At 54.3% G+C, this 18,626-nt stretch overlaps 5 protein-coding genes across 5 annotated transcripts; 2 read left to right on the top strand and 3 right to left on the bottom strand.

Annotated features, from left to right (window-relative positions):
* Window positions 1-828: 828 nt before the first annotated feature.
* On the top strand, window positions 829-4,978 carry BDZ83DRAFT_565793 (Pyruvate/Phosphoenolpyruvate kinase-like domain-containing protein; the record flags this gene model as incomplete). Its single annotated transcript, XM_060503794.1, has 8 exons — window positions 829-997; window positions 1,090-1,182; window positions 1,252-1,277; window positions 1,339-1,633; window positions 1,719-1,872; window positions 1,997-2,047; window positions 3,737-3,867; window positions 4,119-4,978. The coding sequence occupies 8 exons, from the start codon at window positions 829-831 to the stop codon at window positions 4,976-4,978; spliced, it is 1,779 nt and encodes a 592-aa protein (XP_060370873.1).
* A 2,933-nt stretch (window positions 4,979-7,911) lies between these two features.
* Window positions 7,912-8,978, bottom strand: BDZ83DRAFT_646710 (uncharacterized protein; the record flags this gene model as incomplete). Its single annotated transcript, XM_060509999.1, has 4 exons — window positions 7,912-8,173; window positions 8,262-8,408; window positions 8,468-8,740; window positions 8,815-8,978. The coding sequence occupies 4 exons, from the start codon at window positions 8,976-8,978 to the stop codon at window positions 7,912-7,914; spliced, it is 846 nt and encodes a 281-aa protein (XP_060370872.1).
* Window positions 8,979-9,530: 552 nt separating this feature from the next.
* Window positions 9,531-11,328, bottom strand: BDZ83DRAFT_747135 (uncharacterized protein; the record flags this gene model as incomplete). The annotated part of the gene is made up of 2 exons (XM_060513386.1): window positions 9,531-9,792; window positions 10,079-11,328. 2 exons carry the CDS (start codon window positions 11,326-11,328, stop codon window positions 9,531-9,533), a joined length of 1,512 nt encoding a protein of 503 aa, XP_060370871.1.
* Window positions 11,329-12,882: 1,554 nt separating this feature from the next.
* On the top strand, window positions 12,883-14,285 carry BDZ83DRAFT_646708 (uncharacterized protein; the record flags this gene model as incomplete). The annotated part of the gene is made up of 2 exons (XM_060509998.1): window positions 12,883-12,969; window positions 13,038-14,285. 2 exons carry the CDS (start codon window positions 12,883-12,885, stop codon window positions 14,283-14,285), a joined length of 1,335 nt encoding a protein of 444 aa, XP_060370870.1.
* A 2,105-nt stretch (window positions 14,286-16,390) lies between these two features.
* On the bottom strand, window positions 16,391-18,205 carry BDZ83DRAFT_336690 (uncharacterized protein). Its single transcript, XM_060502453.1, has 2 exons — window positions 17,828-18,205; window positions 16,391-17,762 (listed from the first exon to the last, which is right to left on the bottom strand). Exons 1-2 carry the CDS (start codon window positions 17,931-17,933, stop codon window positions 16,582-16,584), a joined length of 1,287 nt encoding a protein of 428 aa, XP_060370869.1. The 5' UTR covers window positions 17,934-18,205; the 3' UTR covers window positions 16,391-16,581.
* Between the last annotated feature and the right edge of the window lie 421 nt (window positions 18,206-18,626).

Here is an 18,626-nt window from a genome sequence, read left to right as displayed (position 1 = left end):
GCTGTTGCTTTCCCACATTCAACGAAATAAAAAAGAGCAAAGCTACGAGCAAACGCAATGTCGCTCGGGTAGGCTTCTGGAGCGGTCATTTCTTTGACGGCGAAAGGTTGAAATTCCGAAAGTCTACATTGTGACGAGATTTGTGTTCTTTGTGAAGCTTCCAAGGTCTCAAGCTCGGACTAACTGCACGCACTTATCTAGGTAGGTACCTCTCCTTACATACCTTTGGTGACATAAGGTATACCTGACGGGAGCTTGCTGTGGTGAGGTCGTGTGAGTTAGGAATCCGGCTAGCCCCGCCCGGACACACCTCTTCCCCCACGTTTCCTCCCTGGGTAAGGTACCTAGCTCTGATAGACTAATAACCCCCAATCACATTCAACAATCACCCCGCCGCATGAATATCTCCGTCTCGTGGGTCTTTTCTACCCATGGTACGGATACTGTGGTGGGAATGACCGAGTTCCTGTCCTGGAACCCGCTTTACCTCCTCCCCGGCCCGTCTCTCTATCTATAATCCGCGTGCATGCGTACCTAAAATGGGGTGCCCACGGCCGGCTTTCCCCCCGAAGTAATCAGGAAAGCACCCCCGCACCAGACAGACACCTACGCGTATCTGACATAAGGCGCGAGTGACACATTGGGGGGTTGGTTCACATCATGAGCCGATTCCGGTGCTTGACCATGGTAAACCTATTAGGAAGAAAATAACCAAAAGAGTTGTGTCTGACGTCGCACAAGAACTGTTCCTACCTGCAAATCATATAATCAAATCATTGTAATTCGTCAATTTACCGCTTCATATTCATACTTCCATCCATACACACAATGTCGGCGATGCAAGCGGCCAACAAGCTCCGAACGGCCTTCACCAAGGGCGCCGGCCCCAGTTTCGGGTTGTGGCAGATGATTCCCGGCGCCAACGTCTCGCGGGTGCTTGCCCGGAGCCCCGGCGTGGATTGGATCTTGGTCGATTGCGAGCATGGGAACATTGACGGTGAGTTTCACTGCTTTATCAGAGCAGCTCGACTGACGCTGGAATTCGAGGATTACGATGAGAGAGCTGACTTGTTGGTGCCCTACTCCCAGATGGCGCCATGCACGATGCCGTCCCTGCCATTGCGGCGGCTGGTGTGTCTCCTATTGTGAGGTTGCCGGATATGCAGAGCTGGATGGTGAAGCGTAAGGGCATACCCCTTTTCATGATCCGTTAATACCGTTTGAGGCAAGCCAGACTAACAGCATTCCCAGGTGCTTTGGATTGCGGTGCTCACGGGGTAAGCAGACAAACTCATACGAACAGAGGGACTGTTTCATTTATATGCGGTGTCCTCCAAGAATGAAGCTTGGCTGACGTTTGAAAAGATTCTCGTTCCGCTGCTCCGAACCGCCCAGGAGGCAAAGGACCTGGTGCAGTCGGCCAAGTTCCCCCCGTGGGGACGACGTGGGTTCGGGTCGCCTCTCGCCATGGAGCGCTTCAGCCCGGCGCCCAGCATGACGGAGTACCTGCAGCAGGCCAACGACAGCCTGTTGACGATTGTGCAGATCGAGACCAAGGAGGCTCTCGAGTCCATTGACGAGATCGCGGCGGTGGAGGGCATTGACGCGCTCTTCATTGGGCCTTTTGATCTTGGTCAGTTCATACCATCCCCTGAGCAATGCACTTTGGACTTCTTCTTCACTTGGCGTTGAACAATTTCAGCTGACCGGCATCACAGGAAACAACATTGGCCATCCGGTCATTAACGGCGTCATCGAAAAGGAGTTGAGCGATGCTATTGAGCGCATCCTGGAGGCGACGCACAAGGCGGGTAAAAAGGCCGGCATCTTCTGCACGAGCGGCGAACAGTCCAAGTTCTTCGCGGATAAGGGGTTCGACATGATTAGCGTGGCGACGGATTACACGGCATTGCAGTACACAGTATCGGAGTCATTGAGCATAGCCAGGGGAGGGGCGAAGCCGGCCAAGGGTGGATCATACTGAATGACGCCGTAGGAGATACCTAGAGATTCTCGGGAAGAGAAGGGTATCGAATATGGTAGAGGAGTAGGCTGTGCTGCTTGGTTGATCGAACTCTTGGCTCGCCCGCTGGCTACCTCATATGAGCCAAGCAACGCTGCGGCCGTTCTGGATGAGTCAAAAAAAGACAATCTTGACAGAGTTTTACTTTCCTCCCTCTACTTGATCCATCTTGGCTTCGATCTGATCTGGGTCGAATCGATGCATGAGCTTGACAGCTTTGCCAACGAGTTTGACATCCTCCTCAGGGGCCTCGGCTTTGCTAATGTGGATCTGGGGTAAAGCGGCGCACGTCAACGGATTAGAAAGGGTTAAAGGCTCACTTTTGCAGGAAACTTTTGCGAAGGTGGATGTGCATCATCGGATGGTCTCCTTTTCATCCCACGCGGCAAGGGAAGAAGGATGAACTTACCACAGGCACGTCGAAATCGTAAAGGTCCCTCCACTTCTTGTTCTCTGGCTTCGTGATGACGACCTCCGTGTAAGCAAAAGGCCGGCGATCCCAAACGTTGGAGAGTGCCGATTTGGCCCGGACGCACAAGCCGCACTCATCGCGGGAGAAGAGGGTGATCCGACATGGTTGGACCTTTTGAAATAAACGCCGTGTTGGTGCAAACATGTTTATGATTGCTGCAGATCAAATTGCAAGTCTACTGTGGACGTCTCGCGATTAACTCGAAATCTGACGTTTATCCCACCGTAGTGTGTGGGCACAGCATACACTTGAACTGGGAAAAGGAAGGAGGCTCGGAGGCTGTGAAACAGCCTCGTTCTCGGTCAGCTGGGAAAGGAAGACGAGGGGAGTAGAGAAAGGATGGGAATGTCAAATATGATGACTGGTGCCAGGGATCAGGGTAGGTTGGTGTTGAAGTTGAGTTGGAGGGGCATACAATGTCTGTGGTTGTATTTGATATATGTCTGTGAGATTCAAAGTGAGATGATGTGACCTGCCAATGTCTGCCAGTTGCGAAGGTGTGGAGAGAATCGCCCGTTGATTATCGTTTCGAAATAGTCCGATTGATGAAATGGTTGGATCCGCCACGAGAAAAGCAAAATTGCTGCTCGTCCCAGTCCGTCTTGTGATGATGATGGAATGGGCAAAAAAGGCAAAAGTGTGGGCTGAAGGTGTCTGGTCTTTTTTGGGTCGTAAGTTTGAAGTTTCCGACTGAACTTCCACCCTGGCCGAGTTGCAACTATGAACCTGCAAGGACGAGGCCGGATGTAACCTGTCATTGCCTTCGGTCAATTCTTGCCGAATGTGGTCACATTATGGACGTCTTCTTCGGGAAGGCGGTCAAGACTTTGAAGCAGCCGCACCCCACCCCTTCGTTATTCATTACCGGCGAATCAGCAGGACGATTTGGCGGAGCTTGTGCCCAACATGCATAATTTTGAGCCGCTAAATCGCAGTGACGACCCCTGGGAAATTCTGGAATCCTGGAGAACATAGCAACCCCTCCATCGACGACAACCACCCCTCACTCACCACTTCCACTTACGGGGGCTCCTTTCGACAATTTACATCCTGCCAGACCCGCCGCCTCTTTCATCCACACCAATTCTCAAACGTCACCCGTCGTCAGTCTTGAATCTTGCTCATCCTTAATAATTTTTTCCCTTCTTTCCACGCCAATTCCTTGGAGCATCACTGTGTGTCCAGCAAACTTCGATTGCATCTCGCCTCAGCACGCGAAAACGGTAGCGAAAGCCAAGCAGCATAAGCTCATCCCGCCAGCCCATCATGGCAGAAAAGTGCGTCCATCAGGGCTGCGGCAAGCTCTACTCTGATGCCGAGGAGCCTTGTGTCTACCACCCCGGTCCTCCCGTCTTCCATGAAGGCCAGAAAGGTACTCACTCCTTACCCCCCCCCAATCACCATACAAACTCTACACAAGTGCTACGCCATGCTCCATGGAGAACGCGTCCTTCCCGTTCTTGTCCGTTCTTGTCCCGTGCGGATGTCATGGGATTCCCCCTCTTTCGTCCAATTGCACCTCTCCCATCCCCTTGCCATGAGCCCCGTTCAACCGCAATCAATCGCATTGGAAACATTTCACACGAGACACCGCGGCTAACCTCACTCACCGCTACCAAACAGGCTGGAAGTGCTGCAAACCCCGTGTCCTCACCTTTGAGGAGTTTATGGCCATCCCCCCCTGCACAACCGGCAAGCACTCCACAACCGACCTCCCCCCAAAGATCGAGCAAAAGCCCCAAGCGGACCCCGCGGACGCGCCCTCTCTCCTCGATAAGCTCGCATCGGCAGCGGAACCGGCACGCAAGCCCCTCTCCCAAGCCACAGCCGCTCCCTCCCCTCCGCCTCCACCCCCGGAGTCCGAGTCCGACGACGCTTCCCTCGAGATTCCCGACGGGACCACCTGCCGTCGTAAAGCCTGTTCGGCCACCTACCGCAAGGCCTCATCGCGCGATGGTGAATCCTGCGTCCACCACCCCGGTGTCCCCATCTTCCACGAGGGCTCCAAGGGCTACAGCTGCTGCAAGCGCCGTGTTCTCGAGTTTGACCAGTTTATGAAGATCGAAGGTTGCAAGACCAAGGGCCGTCACCTTTTCATCGGAAGCGGCAAGAAGAAGAACGCTGCGGCAGTTGGCGGCGAGGAGAAGCTCGACACAGTCCGCACCGACTTCTACCAGACCCCTTCTACTGTAATCGCCTCCTTCTTCCTCAAGAAGATCGTCAAGGATTCGGCCAAGATCGAGTTCAAGTCGCAATCCATCGCACTTGACCTGCCCACCTCAGACTCGCCGCCCAAGCGCTACACCACCGAGGTACCTCTGTTTGCGCCAATCGATACGGCAAAGTCCACCTTCAAGGTGCTTGGCACGAAACTTGAGGTGAACCTTGCCAAGGCCGGCGGTGAGTCGTGGCCTGTCCTGCGCAGTGATGACCGTCTTACTGGTGAGATATTACAAATCGGCAAGGCGGGGCGCTTGCAATAGTTCAAGACACCACCACATGTACGGAGTACGGACTTACACTCTCGCGCGCTCGCGTTCCCCGGGAGAGCATTCATGCGGGCTATCGGAGTTAGATGGTTACAAACCCCAGGAGAAACGTCAGCCAAAAGAGATGATGAGATGACGCGAGAGAGAAGCGAATGAGGAAACACGTGTGTGAGACACGGGCGACCTCTAGACGCACAGAGGGGGAGGGAAAAAAAAGAGAGAAAGAAAGACACACCAGATACCTCTAGATGGGTATGTGAGACATTCATGTCCCACCCAAGGATGCGGTAGCTACTGTAATCCAAGAAAAACCGTAAAACAAGAAGAAAAAGTTCAAGACATGCTCCTTGGCCCTGACCCCCCTACCACTCGTAACTTCTAAGTTTCTTTGGCTCTTCTTTTTTTGATGACGCCTCTGACTCTGATGGAATGCGTGCTATCTATCTGCCATCTGCCTAGCCAGCCCCATTACCGTGCGGCGTGTTCAAAGGCCACGCTCTGAGAGGCCCGGAGGATAAGGCCTTTGGGGGATCGACTCGAGCCGTGATCTGGTATGTGCCACGGCATGTGACCAAGGGGCTTGGCAGACAAAACGTGATACGCGGCCCCCTCTCTGTTGACTCGGTGAAGATCCGTGTGAAGTGGTACAATGAGTAGCGAGCTTCTTCTTCTTTCTTCCAAAGATCGGATAGAGGAGAGATTGATCAGCCTCGCAAGAAAAGCGGCCTCCAACTCCAACCAGACCCCCTGAGAGCACGAGCACGAGCACTGATTGTTCATCCGTCCAACCCCAATACAGGATGCAGAAGAAAAATCAGAAACGTTCTCACCGTGTGTCACCTTGGGCCTTCTTTCTGTGCTTGATTACCATGGTAGACTTGCGCTTCAGGATTTGTTCTAAGAATACTCAGCGTGGAAATCCGTGCGCTTTTCCTGCGCTCTTGCGACATGGCCGCCTGCGGCGTTAAGTTCACCACCGGTCAAAGATTGTCCATTCTTTTTTGTTGAGATGGATGACGGAAGATGATGATCCGTGGACCATATCTCGATGTTCTGTTAGCAGGCCGTGAACATGTCTTGGCATTCGAACCGCTGTCCATTGCGTCTTTTGGCGGTCAAAAATTCTTTCCTTCTTCCTTCCCTCTTCGAGAAAAAAGGGTCCATGCTGTTCTGTCTCGACTACCTTAAGCTATTTTGCACTGCCGCCTTCGTTGAACTCCTCTACTGCGTCTACTGCGTAAGGGCTAGAGACTAGAATGTGCCGCGAAATGCTGTCTTGCCAAGCAGTCGGAAACGCTGCTAACGACTCTGGTCGCGCGCGCATGGGGGTGGTGCCTCACCAACAATCACCAGAGACATCACTTTACTTAGTCTGGAAGATAGAGTTGGCGATCATCATGACGGGTTCCTCAAGTGCCGGTGGATGGTGTGTACCTTTAGTCCCCTAGTGGCTGGTGCCAATGCTTGCCTTGTCACGCTTGCAATGTACGGATAGTTGTCCGTGTGTGGGATTTGTGTAATGCTCAATTGGCTTATCTGATTTTCTCAATCTACCTAGTACTCTAGCCAAGGCCAAGCTAGCTAGCTTCATCCGCCCCTTACGGAGAGTTTCCTCAACAGCTCTTTTGTGAAAGGCAAACTCGAAAGCCAAGATAATAGGGGACGTGAGTACCCCCCTCCGGCAAACCGCAAGTGTATGTGTGCATGTGAGAGAACAACACACACACCAAGGCAGTTCCCGGAGTCCCGATGCAGCTCTACCCGCAAACTAATACCGACGCTAGTGACAACACCCCTGGCACGACCGACATATCAGATAATCAGTCAGAACGAAAGGAAAGCCAGGGGGTGGGGAATTTTCGATGACTGAAAAAAATGGAGAAATAAAAAAAAGTCTTGGCTTGTTGCGGCCTGATGCAATTGTAAAGAAAAACAGATTGATAAACCTTTTCCAACTCCGAGCCCAGCTGCCCATACAGCCAAACTTGCCAGGGATAATGGACGCAGGCACACGAAGCACGGATGGTGGTGCGCGCAGCACACACCATCCGTACCTAGTCTCGAGCGAGTCAACCACCCCCCATAAACTGCATCACCCAAAACGCCAAGCCGGTGCTGTGGATACAACAGGCATGAAAACATGTAGATTGGGAATCTGTGAAGAAAAAAGAGAACAAAGAGGCAGGGAGGGGAGATCGAGTGCCGCCGCCGCCACATGAAGGTGGAAATTGTTGGAAATCGCAGAACGCATGCTTGGTAAAGAGAAAACACTGGAGCCCTCGACGAAGCGGACTCCGTCACCCCCGCAGGGCCGGCGTCCGTTGATGGAAACGCCCTTCCACTGCCGCGTCAGGATCGGCCTCGTGCTCCGCTTGGCTATTGCCACGAGCTGGTCCGTAGTGGTAATACGGCCAAGACGGTGAAGGCGGCGCCCGCCCGGTAGTCAGGTGACAGTGGCTTTGCTCTCTAGCGCGGGAAGGGAGGACGTGTGCCAATGTGCCCGTCGGAGCTAGCAATAGACTCTACAGTCGTAGCTCTAGACCAGCCGTCGTGCCGCTCCTTATATGGCAGGGATCTCCCTGATAAGAGGCCGAAAAGGGATAAAGCCAAAATGGATAGAACGCAGGCCAGTGGAGAATAAGGCTTCAGAAGGGCTGTGCCGTGGTTGTAGGCGGTAACGGGCGTTATTGGTCATAGTTGTCCAGGTATGCGTTTCCGTAGTGTAAGCGGAAGAGTGTGGTGTAAGAGTGGTAATGGCAACCCGTTCTGCAGGGACGCTGCTCGTTTGTGCCTGGTGTTATGACGTGGGGTGTAGCTGTAGGCGGCTGATCTGACGGGATCTAGACTTTTGTTTTTGACTTCGCCGCACCAATGCAAGGGTGGAGCCTGCCCGCTGCGGGATGCAACGGAACCGGCGCCCCTCGCCCTCAACCCGTGCTCTTAGTTGCCGGGTTAGGAGAAGGCGCTCTCTCGTCCGTGCCATTGTAAATCAGCTGGAAGCCATCGCGACGGCAGATAACAATGGGCTTGTCGTTGGAGCAGCGCCCGATGATTTCGCTGTTGTTCGGCAAGTTGTAAGGCACGGCGTCCTTGAAGTGAATGATTGGGCCGCCGTCCATCGTGAGCCCGATAATTTCAGCTCCCTGAATGCCATCGTCTTCATCAGAAGACTCGGCTTGAATAGTGTTCCTGTATCTCGTGTTAGCGTACATGTTTTCATCTTGGCGGGGGGAGGTTGGGTAGCAACCAATTTCCCGGGGTGGAAAGGTGCACGTACACTTGGCTCATGGGAAGTGTTCCGGCGTCGCTCATCTTCCTCTTTCTCGCTGACGCCTTCTTGACTCTTCGGACCATGCATGTGTGGAAGTAGTGGAACAAACCCGCGATGACCAAGACGGGTGTGCCGAGAGCAAGAGCCCATGGACTATAATGATACGTTAGCAAAAAGATGAGGCTTGCAAGTATGGCAGGGAGGCTACACACGGGTTCTTGCGTTGTCTCAGCTGGTGGACAAGGGCCAGAATGACTCCGCATACTGCAATGAGAGATCCGACCTGAATCATGGTGAAAGTCGACCAGTACAGCGACATGAGGTCCTCGCCGTCGCAGAACTGCAATGCCATCAAGGTGAAGACCTCCATGATGACCGTCGCTAATGAGACGCAAACGCATCCAAGGTTGAACCAGATGCAATTCTTGATGGCTTTTTTCCTTTTTGCGTCCGTCTCGGGGAGTTCGCTCACAGCGTCCAATGTCCTGAACAGTTGGTCAGTGAGGCTGTTTGAGGAGAGATGACCGTGAGACGCAACGGTTTCTGCCGGGGAGCTCACCGTGTGTAATTCCATGCTGCCAGGAATAGGATGAACAGATTGAAAACGAACAAAAGCCAGTACATGACATCGAACTGCCATCTATCCAAGTGAGATGCGAATCTGGCATAGTGCTCACACCGCACCGGGTCAAAAGGTGTAAAGTCTTCTTCGTTGGCTGACATCGTGACTGTTGTATACGTGTTGATCTGGTTGTTGTGTGTTGTAGAAGATGCTTTCACGTCTTCTTTTGAAAATCGTCTGGTGCTCCGGATGACAGAGCGTTGATGAAATTGACACTTGCCAGATGGTGATGCAAGAGGCTCTGCTTCTTTATAGGTAAAGAGGCTCGTTTTGTAAAGTCACCGATCTGCAGGGTTATAATGAGTCGGTGCGGACTTGTCCAGGCTTGCGTGTGCGAACAGGGAGGCGCTTTCAGTCAGGCTCTGATGGCGGGCAGGGGTCGTCGTGGTGCTAAGTCTGCCGAGGGGCACCCCGGTGTGTTCGTGCAGTGTGTGGACTATGAGGCGAGGGGTGTATACTGAGATAATCTGTACGGTGGAGGTATAGATCAAAGCTCCTATGGCTTGTCAAGCAGAAATGTGAGATTAGCTCAGATTGAGATGGCAGAATGGCTCGTCACTGCCCAGGGGACTACTGCAGTTCTGCAGTCAACTAGAGGCCGTTCGCTCCACTGGGTCTTACACCAACATGTGGATCCAAGGCCAAGTTCAAACTCATCTTGTCACCAATGATGCACCGATGCTGAGTCGAGAGAGGAGGGAGGCCAGGAATAGTGCTTGAAACAAGACGATAGTGACAGCGTCGTCGACATGGCTGGTGTTGATCCGCATGTGGATGGCGATGCTGTCTGGGCGATGTCTGGGCAGTCTCTTGGCAAGATGCGCGGGATAGGACGTAGATTGCCGATCTGTAGGCGGGCCCTTGGTGACGGCGCATGTGGATTTGGATTGGTCGGCCGCCGCATTATTCTCCGGACTAGGGGGGGCTTAGCAACGACGTCCAGACTTTGCAACTCTGTTGCACAGATATTCCATGGTTCCCTAAGCTCCAAAGACGAGCTTCCCTTGTCCAACAATCCAATTCTTTCCCCCCATTACCCCGTCCAATGCCCACTCCGACGCCGTCAGTGGGAGGCCACCCCGCGTGCCCGCAGTGCCCGCACGTCTCATCAACGAACCCTCAACTCGAACATGTGGTTCCTCAACTCATTCCCTCCATCAGCTCAACTCTGTCAAGCATCATTCCCTTCAGACCAAGATACTCCTTTAGCGAGTCCCACTCAATACCGCCCTCCTCACCGTGTCGCCATTTCTCTCTGTAACCCCAGGCGCATGCGATGTCGTCCATGCCCGCCCGTTCTTCTTCGCGTAGCCAGCGCTGGTGCAACGGGATACCGGGCGCCCAAGTGACTCGTCGCATATGATCATTGACAGTGGTTTTGGCAACCATCCCAATTGTCGCTGTGAACCCCAAATAAGCCAGGATGGCGGCGAAGGCGAACTTTGTGGCTGTCACGGGCTCCATTGTGTTCTGGAATGCCGAGAGATTGGAGGCAAGAGTGTAGACTCCAAAGGGGGCCGCTGCCACGGCCGAGACGGGCAGAAGCGCCTTCCGCAGAAGCTTTTGGCGGTAGAATGCTTGTGTTGCGTAGCAGGCCTCAACGATGCCAATCGCAGCGTCCAAATTCTTGGCGTCGATGGCGGCCCCCAGAGCTGTTTCGGCCACACTTGCTTCGATTGCCTTGTCTGCCCTATTTGGGTTCTGCTGAACATAGGAGATTGCACCCTCGACCGCCTTTGGTTTGGGCTTTGACGCATACAATTCGAAAACATGGGGAAGTGTCTCGGGCCTGCCAAGCCTAGCTTGGATGTTTACGTATAAGTCCAAGACCTGGGGACCAATGGAAACGGTGGGGTGGGCGATAATTTCGTACGCTGACTCGGAGATTGTGTCGACTGTATCCTTGACAGAAACTGACGGGATCGACGCGCTACCAGATTTAGCTGCAGTCGAGTTCGAGTCCAAGGATAACAGATTGGAAGCGGTCGATGCTGTGAGTGTCGAGGCCGGACGATTCTCCGACCTGGATAGATAGGGTTGAATTGCATTTGCGGCGCCTTGGCACGTTTTCAAGACTGCAGTGACGAGCTGTGGAGTGGGAATCCCGTCTGTAGAGAGGAAGTGCTTTCTGCTCTGCTGAACCACGGCCGCCAGCTTGCTCAGATCAGGGAGTTCCTTGGACGACGGACTGGCCGTTGCGGGCCTCTCGTGACCATTCTTTTGCAAAGCCGAAGCAGACACCGTGCTCGCCAGGCGACTTTTCTCAAAACCCCGTCTCAATGTGGTATTCTCGTAGAGCTTGGCAGATCGAAGAGGGACGATCGAAGGGACGTTTGGCTTGGCGGTATGTTGGAGACGAGTCTGTTGACCGACGCGTGATAAGCCCACGCATGATTGACAAACGAAGCGAGGCTGGCGAGCCGCTGGCCGGATGAAGGCGGTCCGCATCATCTTCGTAGCGGAGAGGATAGTGCGCGAGGTCGGGTCGAGGAGGAGGAGGATAACGAGCGTACGCGTCTTCGGTGAGTGAGGATTGGACGATCTGAAGCAAACAAAGAGCGAGCGGGCGCGAAGTCGTAGATTGGCCTCTCTGGGCTGCAGCAGTAGAGTGAACAGCGAAGCAGTCGGTGAGGTAGTCCGTTTCGTAGCGAGGCAAGCCAAGAGAATCAAGCAAAAGGGGGCCGTCGGGCGGGTGAGGCAGAAGCCGTGGGAGACAAGCAACCGGGAGAGGCCGTCTTGGGGCTTGGTACTGGTCGTGGAGAGAAGGCCGACAAAGAATCCCGGGTGATGTGAGGCGCTGATACCGTGGGACGGTGGGATGAAGCAAAATTGGAGGACGGGAAAGGACTCTCGGAGCTCTGGACGCGACGGAGGTTCCGGGGAAAGCTGGGAGCTCCTGCAAAATTTCCACCTTGAGCCCCATACCCCCCAATAGCACGTCGTCTAATTACCCGCACCTGCCCCCCTAGCCTTACAGGCGATCATTCACGCGGCAGGGAGGCTCTCGCAGCTCGGGACAACGCGCCGCGCCAATGAGATTAGTAGTTGCCCCTCCTAGGCGGGGTCGTCTTGGGGCAAGTACAGGAGAGTACAGCGCCCAGCCAATACTTGAAGGTGCACTGAAGAAACGTGGCCGGCAGCAGCCACAGCCGTCCACCGGCGTTGCATGCCGAGTGTTCTGAGAGCCTGCGCGCACCTCTTTGGCGCGAACTGTTACACTGCCACTTCACTCACACCGTCTGCTGCGTGTTTCTCAATACCATTTCTTCCAAGACGTTAGAGCTGTAGATCTTGATTGTAGCTCTGCATTAGATACAATTAACAGCTTTAGCAATGAGTTGGTCTCTTGGGCCTATTCCGGTTTTTTCCGCAAGTTCTCTTGGCTGGCGTGAGTGCTCATACCCAGGATCACTATTCTTCCCATGCGCCACATCGCATGCTTACGTACTTCCTAGCCACAGGTACGTGGAGAGACATTTGAGGCTGATGGGCCAGAAGAGACTTACGCCGCCGCGACATCTGCCCACCAGCCGGAAGTACCTCAGGCCAGGCAGGCGCCTCAGCCCACTTGGACTGCAACGGTTGCACTGCCAGCGCCTTTGAGCGAACGACCAAGATACTGCCCGAAGATGACGAAACACCACGCGGCTGAAAAGCGACCCCAGAGTACCATCATCCCATCGACCCTTGAGGACACGCTGATCGAACCCCTCGAGAGCCTCAATCTCCTCCTGCCTTTGAAACAGCACCCTGTCGCTCCATTCTACTGTATCTGAACATCTCTCGCCCATTCTCGCCGTTGTTCCCAACCTATCAAGCCCGACTTGCATGAGCCTCCGTCCAATTCCGGCCGACGACCTAACCACCATCAACCACCTCTCCATCGACGAAAGTCAACCACAACAACCATCATTTACTCGATATTGAAAGCGCAAACACATAAAAGACACAGAAATAAACTTCACCATGCCCCCTCCACCTCCCCCGCCGCCGCCGATGCCTGCGATGGGCGGCCCTCCTCCGCCTCCCCCGCCGCCAGGAGGTCCTCCTGGAGCTGGCAATCTACCTTCGAGACCACCACCAGGAGGCAGAGTACGTTTTTGGAGCCCACAAGTGGATTTGGAAGCTTTGTCACAGCATCATACTGATACGAGTCACAGGGCGCTCTCCTCTCCGACATCACGAAAGGCAAGGCTCTCAAGAAAGCCGTTACGAACGATAGATCTGCGCCGGTAGTTGGGGGTTCGTCTGGTGGCGTTTCCTCCGGAGGACCGCCTCTAGGAGGTGCTCCTCCGGTCCCAGGCTTTGGTGGTGCCCCTAAACCTCCCGGTGGCCTCGCTCCTCCGGTGCCCGGAAATCGAGCTAGAAGCAATAGCGACCAGAGCGGGCGAGAAAGCGCGCCTGCACCACCCACACAGGCAGCACCACAACTAGGGGGACTCTTTGCGGGAGGTATGCCGAAGCTGCGGAAGACTCGTGGCGCCGTTGATACCGGTGCTTCTATGGACTCGTCATATCTGTCGGATCCCGAGAGCAATGTGCGGTCGTCCTCTGCGCCGAAGCCACCCACATTCGGAGCACCGAAACCTCCTGGCGGTGCGGCGCCGGCCCCGCCGGGAAGGCCGCCTTTACCTCCTCCCAACGCCGCACCGGCCCTGCCACCATCCATTGCCAACTTGCGCAAGACGCCCAGCGATCTACCTCGGCCAGGCTCTTCAGCATCGATGAAAGGGCCTCCGCCTCCTATAGGCAAGAAGCCGCCGCCACTGCCAGCATCCCGGAAGCCCTCGACTACGCCCAGCCACCCACCTCCATTACCTGGGTCGCCAGCTCCAGGAGCACCCCCTCCACCACCTCCGTCGTCTGCTCCAGCACTTCCGTCCGCACCCCCTCCGGCGCCGCCACCACCCCCTGCTGCTGCTGCTCCCAGAGCTCCAGCACCATCGCCTCCGTCGAGGTCCCCAGCACCTCCACCTCCTCCACCGGCCTCAAACGGACCTTCGCCGCTGGCAATGCAAGCCGCTTTACGAGCAGCCGGACAGGCATCTCCAAGTGCTGCTCCACCGCCTCCCCCATCGGCGGCTCCCTCGCCACCCGCCTCTGCACCTCCTCCGCCAGCAGCACCCCCTACGAGGGCCCGTGCTGGTTCTGGTCTACGATCTTCTATGCTAGATCCAAGCGCCTTCACTCTGGCTCCCAATGGTGCAAAGAGTCCAAGCCCTACTCGAACGAACACGATGAGCAGTCTCAATGTCGGCGGTGGGGGTCAACGATACATCGTACAAGATCCTCGATGGAAGTTTCAGGATGATGCTATGTTGCCAAAGCCAAGGGACTTTGTAGGCGGTCCCCGACGATACAGAGCCGGCAGAGGTAGCAGTGTTCCTCTTGATCTCAGCGCCCTATAAGGGGGTCGGACTAGATACGGATTATTCTGCAGCCTGATCAGCATCAAGCTCTATCAAAGTTTGGGTCTAGAGTGGCCGACAACCTTGGGCCATCTACATGAATCAAACGATCTGCACTGCTATGGTTCTTGGTGGAAACGCGCCCCTTGTTGCTCCATGGTAGTCATCCGACTGAGATTTTTCGCAGAAGACGGAGACGATTCTATTTCGACGCCTTCTGCCGGTGAGCTATTGTTAGTCGCCAATTGAGGATATTCTGGAGGATTCGGACTCCGCAAAATCTTATACATCGGGACAAGCATTCGCAACACATCCTGAAGGCGGCGTCGTATCGGCACTTCTTGGCCCCGTTACCTTGGCGAAACGATCGACTGAGACGAATCTAGATCTCTCGGATGTACTCGTCATGAGAAATCTCTTGGTTTTCTTGGTATTCTTGGTACCAAGAACCATGGTTGCTTGTCGAATGCTTACACTCAACGTCCTCTCCTTCGGACGGAACGGGGGGTTTCTACATATTCTCTTACAGGGCCGTCAGGGACTTTGAGGGGCAAACGGGCTTGGCATGCAAGCAAGCACTCGCAGCGATCTGGAGAGGGAAAAAAAGATCAAGGGATCACGTCATTCAAGAGAGCCATCACGCTAGCGAAATACTCGGTCTTTCTGTTAGACATTGGTAGTAATCAGATTACTTACGACATCCGGGAAGATTTTAAACCTAATCGTTGCTGGTATATTATTGATTATCAACCGCTCTATCTTGACGAAATGGGTAAAACAAGTGCGGAAGTGGATCCATCGTTGTGTATTAGTCACGTCCGTCCGTCTTCGAGGCGGTCTTCATCTACCTCAATCCCTGAATGCTAGTCACCTCCGTATATGCCCGATGGGAAGAACATTCAGCCCAGCACGATCACGATCCTACATTCCAACAGATTGATAATGATAGCCCCTCATGTTGTCCGGTTGAACCTGGCATGCGTCACAAACAGGGCACGTCAATCGAAGTAATTCGGTTCAACTTTCCAACTCAGGGAGTAAGCCCATCCTTTCTTTACGCTTCAGACGAGGGAGCTCACCTAATTACACAAACGCAACACAGCCTCGTTGACACAATTGGTAATCAGGAATCAGGTCTTTCGTTCGGCTCTTGACTTGTTCGACAGACTCGCGACAAGAGACCGAAAAAGTTGAGACGAGAAAGCCCGGCCCGCGTAAAGTTGACCGGTTGAGCCAAGTGTCAGCATCTGTAACCGAAACTTGCTTCGGCGTGAACTCCAAAAAAAAAAAAAAAGACTTGAAGTTGAAGAGAGAGAAGAGAGAGAAGAGAGAAAGACTATCCGTAGAAACCCCAGTAGACACTCCCAAAGAGGTCGAGTTACGAATAAGGCTCAGGCTTCCAAACGTCCCAAAACAGGCATCATACGAACTCCTCGGGGTCCGGGGGAAACTCACTGCCCAGTCAAGACAACATCTTATCACATGCACAATATACGGAAAGCGGCGTCCCCGGGAGACGAGGAATCTTCATGTGAACCGTGCCCCGTTGATTGATTAAAGCTACCTCTTGTAGGGTGTGTGTTTGGGAGAGGAGAAGAGAAAGAGCCCCGTTGGTGTCCCCTAAATGAGGGTTTCAAATGTGTCCGCCGGCCGATTGCTTGCAGAAAACGAAGAAAAATCACTTTGACCCATGGGGTCAATAGCCCCGCGTTGAGGTTACGATCGATAATCTCACACCTTTGAACAACTCCCCGCCCTGATGCTTCGAGCAAATCGAAAAAGAAAAAAAAAAGGAACTTGTACGCGAACCCCCTCCCCCTGAACTGGACCTAGACAAGAAAGAGAAGCTTTCACGCCATGCCGGCCCAGATCCTTGGCTGGTCTCATCCACTTCCACTCCTACACCCCAGATCATAGATCGTTGATCATTTCAGATGAAAGTTCAAGAACGAAAGACTCAGAAAAGAAAGATTGATAATGTCCCCGCTCCACGTAAGCCACCCCGGTTTGAACCCCCGTTTTCGTTTGCCAGGCATATTCCGCGTTTCTTTCCCCCGTTTAGGAAGAAGAGGTATCCATGAAAAGATGAGAAAAACTTGCAGTCGTCTATATTCGTCAATGTCCGCGCTCATACCCGTTCGTGACGAAAAGAGAAGAAAGCCGACAAGAGGTGTATGAAGAAAAAGGCTTGGAAGCCCCAAAAGGTCCAGTACCCCGGATCCGCCCGTACGTAAATAGCATCCGACGCTTCATGATTCAGACGACATGTTCGACGATCGACGCTGATTCAAAAATCTCAGGCGACGACGCTTCGACCAACCCCTGCACCCCACCTCAGGCGACGAAGACCGCCGCCGGACGATCTAATCACCTCCCGTCCGCACGAAGATGAATCTGCGACTGCCGAGGCGTTGACGCCTACTCCTGCTGACAGAGCTTCCTGCCGTCCTACTTCACGACCGATCACGTAGCCCGCGCCAAATCCTACCACAGACACCAACACCACCACGCCAGCACTGACAACCCATGTCAGCAACGTCGGGCTAATGAGGGCATCCTCGTTGGCCACGACCTTCTTCTTCTTAGTCGCACGCGATGAGCGTATCTGCGAGGAAGAGGTTCGCTTGTGCTTATCGACACCGTCGCTCTTGGGTGATGAAGGGGCAGAAGACACCGCCGTCCGTGACGGACGGGCAGCCGGAGACTTGGAAGGTGAGGCGGTCTGAGGCTGGGTAGGTCTTTCAGCCATGAGCTCAGATTCGGGCATCAGCCGTAACTCAACAGGTTGAGAGCTAGGTCCGACCCCAGCATGCGCGGGTGGAGCGCCTTGTCGCTCAGTAGTATCCTTATACTTGGGCAGACCACGGGCGGCAGCGGCGCACGACAAAAGAGTCGTGAGAGAAGCACGGAGAGCCGCGTCATTATCGGCTTGATATGCGGGGGACATGAAGTTTGGCGGGCCCCGGCTGACTCTAGTTTGAGATCGTTGGGATAATGCGGGCCTTACACCGCTGTGCGGATGCTGGTGGATCGCCGAGCTGGCCGAGTGCCTCCTATCCAAGCCCGAGGGCGGATGAGAAAATGCGTTTGGCTGAGGTCTGAAGACAGGATCATCGGAAACGCGGCCCAGTGCGGTAGCAATCTCGTCGCTGTCGTCAGAGTCCTCCGAGTCCTCCTGCGCCGATGGCTGTTGTTGGAACGACGCCCGCACCGGAGGCCGAACGTTCTCGGTCGAGCTCGTCAGGCATCGGTCCTCCTCGCTTTCACTCTCCTCGTACTCCTCCTGGCTACTTGTACCCGCGTGGATAGCCGTCTGGTCGACGTGGAAAGATCGTGGCACAGGTTGATTTTGGTGATGTAAGCGACGTCGGCGGGCGGCCATAGACCCACCGACTCGGAGACCGGTGGTAACGATCTCGTCGCCGATGGAAGAAAGAGACGACGAAGAAGGTTGCGACGAGACCTCTACCCACGAATCTAAGAGGAAAATGTCAGCATGCCATCGGCCTGGCCAGCTGAGTGGCTGTTATCTAGTGACTGACCGTCATTCCGTCTGCGAGGGCCCGCGGCGGGTTGTGGTCCGTTCGCCGACATTCTGTTGTTCTGGAAGTTGTGTCCTGCGCGGTCGTCGCGCTGCTGTCCATCCATTTTGAGGTTTATATTTATTTTTGACGCCGTTGAATTTCGAAAAGAGTAGCCAGAGATTTAGAGAAAGGTCGTTCGTAATCGTCAGACGTCGTTGTCGTCGTGGTCGTCGAGGGAGGTGGTTGGACGTGTGTGGGGGGTGCGTCCTCCGTCCCAAACCCCGCGTTTTGGAGATAAGATACGCTCGTGAGATCTCCGTAGCAAGGGGTCCGAGTTGTCTGTTCGCTCGACGTTGAAAGTGGTTCGAAAAACGTGCTGGTTCACGACGAGAAAAGGAGTTGAAGTAAGAAGGGGAAAACAAAAAAGTAGGTAAGAAAGGAAGGGTTGCAGCAGACCGCTTCGACTATAGCCGGCTCACCAGGCACGCAGGGTCGGTGAGATGGTGTTGAGGCCCGGCTGGTGGATGGCTGGCTGGGCCTTTGTGCAGCACGTAAAAGTCGGGGAACCTGGACGGAGGGGAGGGGCCTCTCTGTCTCTGTGTCCACCTTGAGCGTGCAATACGGCAGGTGGGATAACGGACGCTAGGAGATGATCTGGAATGTCACTGGATGTATATCTACAGCAGTTAGTCGCGGGGCAGATACCTGCTCCTTCGAGCCGGCGCTTGGAGGTTCCGGTCACCGTACCGTGTCAGGTGCCATCACCTTCGCCTTATCAGACGGGCGTTTGCTAGCTGCAAACAGCGCGATAAGCACA

The sequence above is a fragment of the Colletotrichum acutatum genome (assembly GCF_030867785.1).
Source record: "Colletotrichum acutatum strain CBS 112980 chromosome Unknown BDZ83scaffold_5, whole genome shotgun sequence".
Lineage (NCBI taxonomy): Eukaryota > Fungi > Ascomycota > Sordariomycetes > Glomerellales > Glomerellaceae > Colletotrichum > Colletotrichum acutatum.
The sequence above is the reverse complement of the archived record's forward strand: the minus strand, read 5'-3'. Positions and strand labels throughout refer to the sequence as shown.

Excerpts from the sequence above, each read along its gene's own strand:
- BDZ83DRAFT_336690 (XM_060502453.1), bottom strand. The coding sequence starts at position 17,933 with ATGGATGGACAGCAGCGCGACGACCGCGCAGGACACAACTTCCAGAAC. Across the intron at positions 17,763-17,827 it reads CCCTCGCAGACGGAATGACG|ATTCGTGGGTAGAGGTCTCG; the intron begins GTCAGTCACTAG and ends TTTTCCTCTTAG.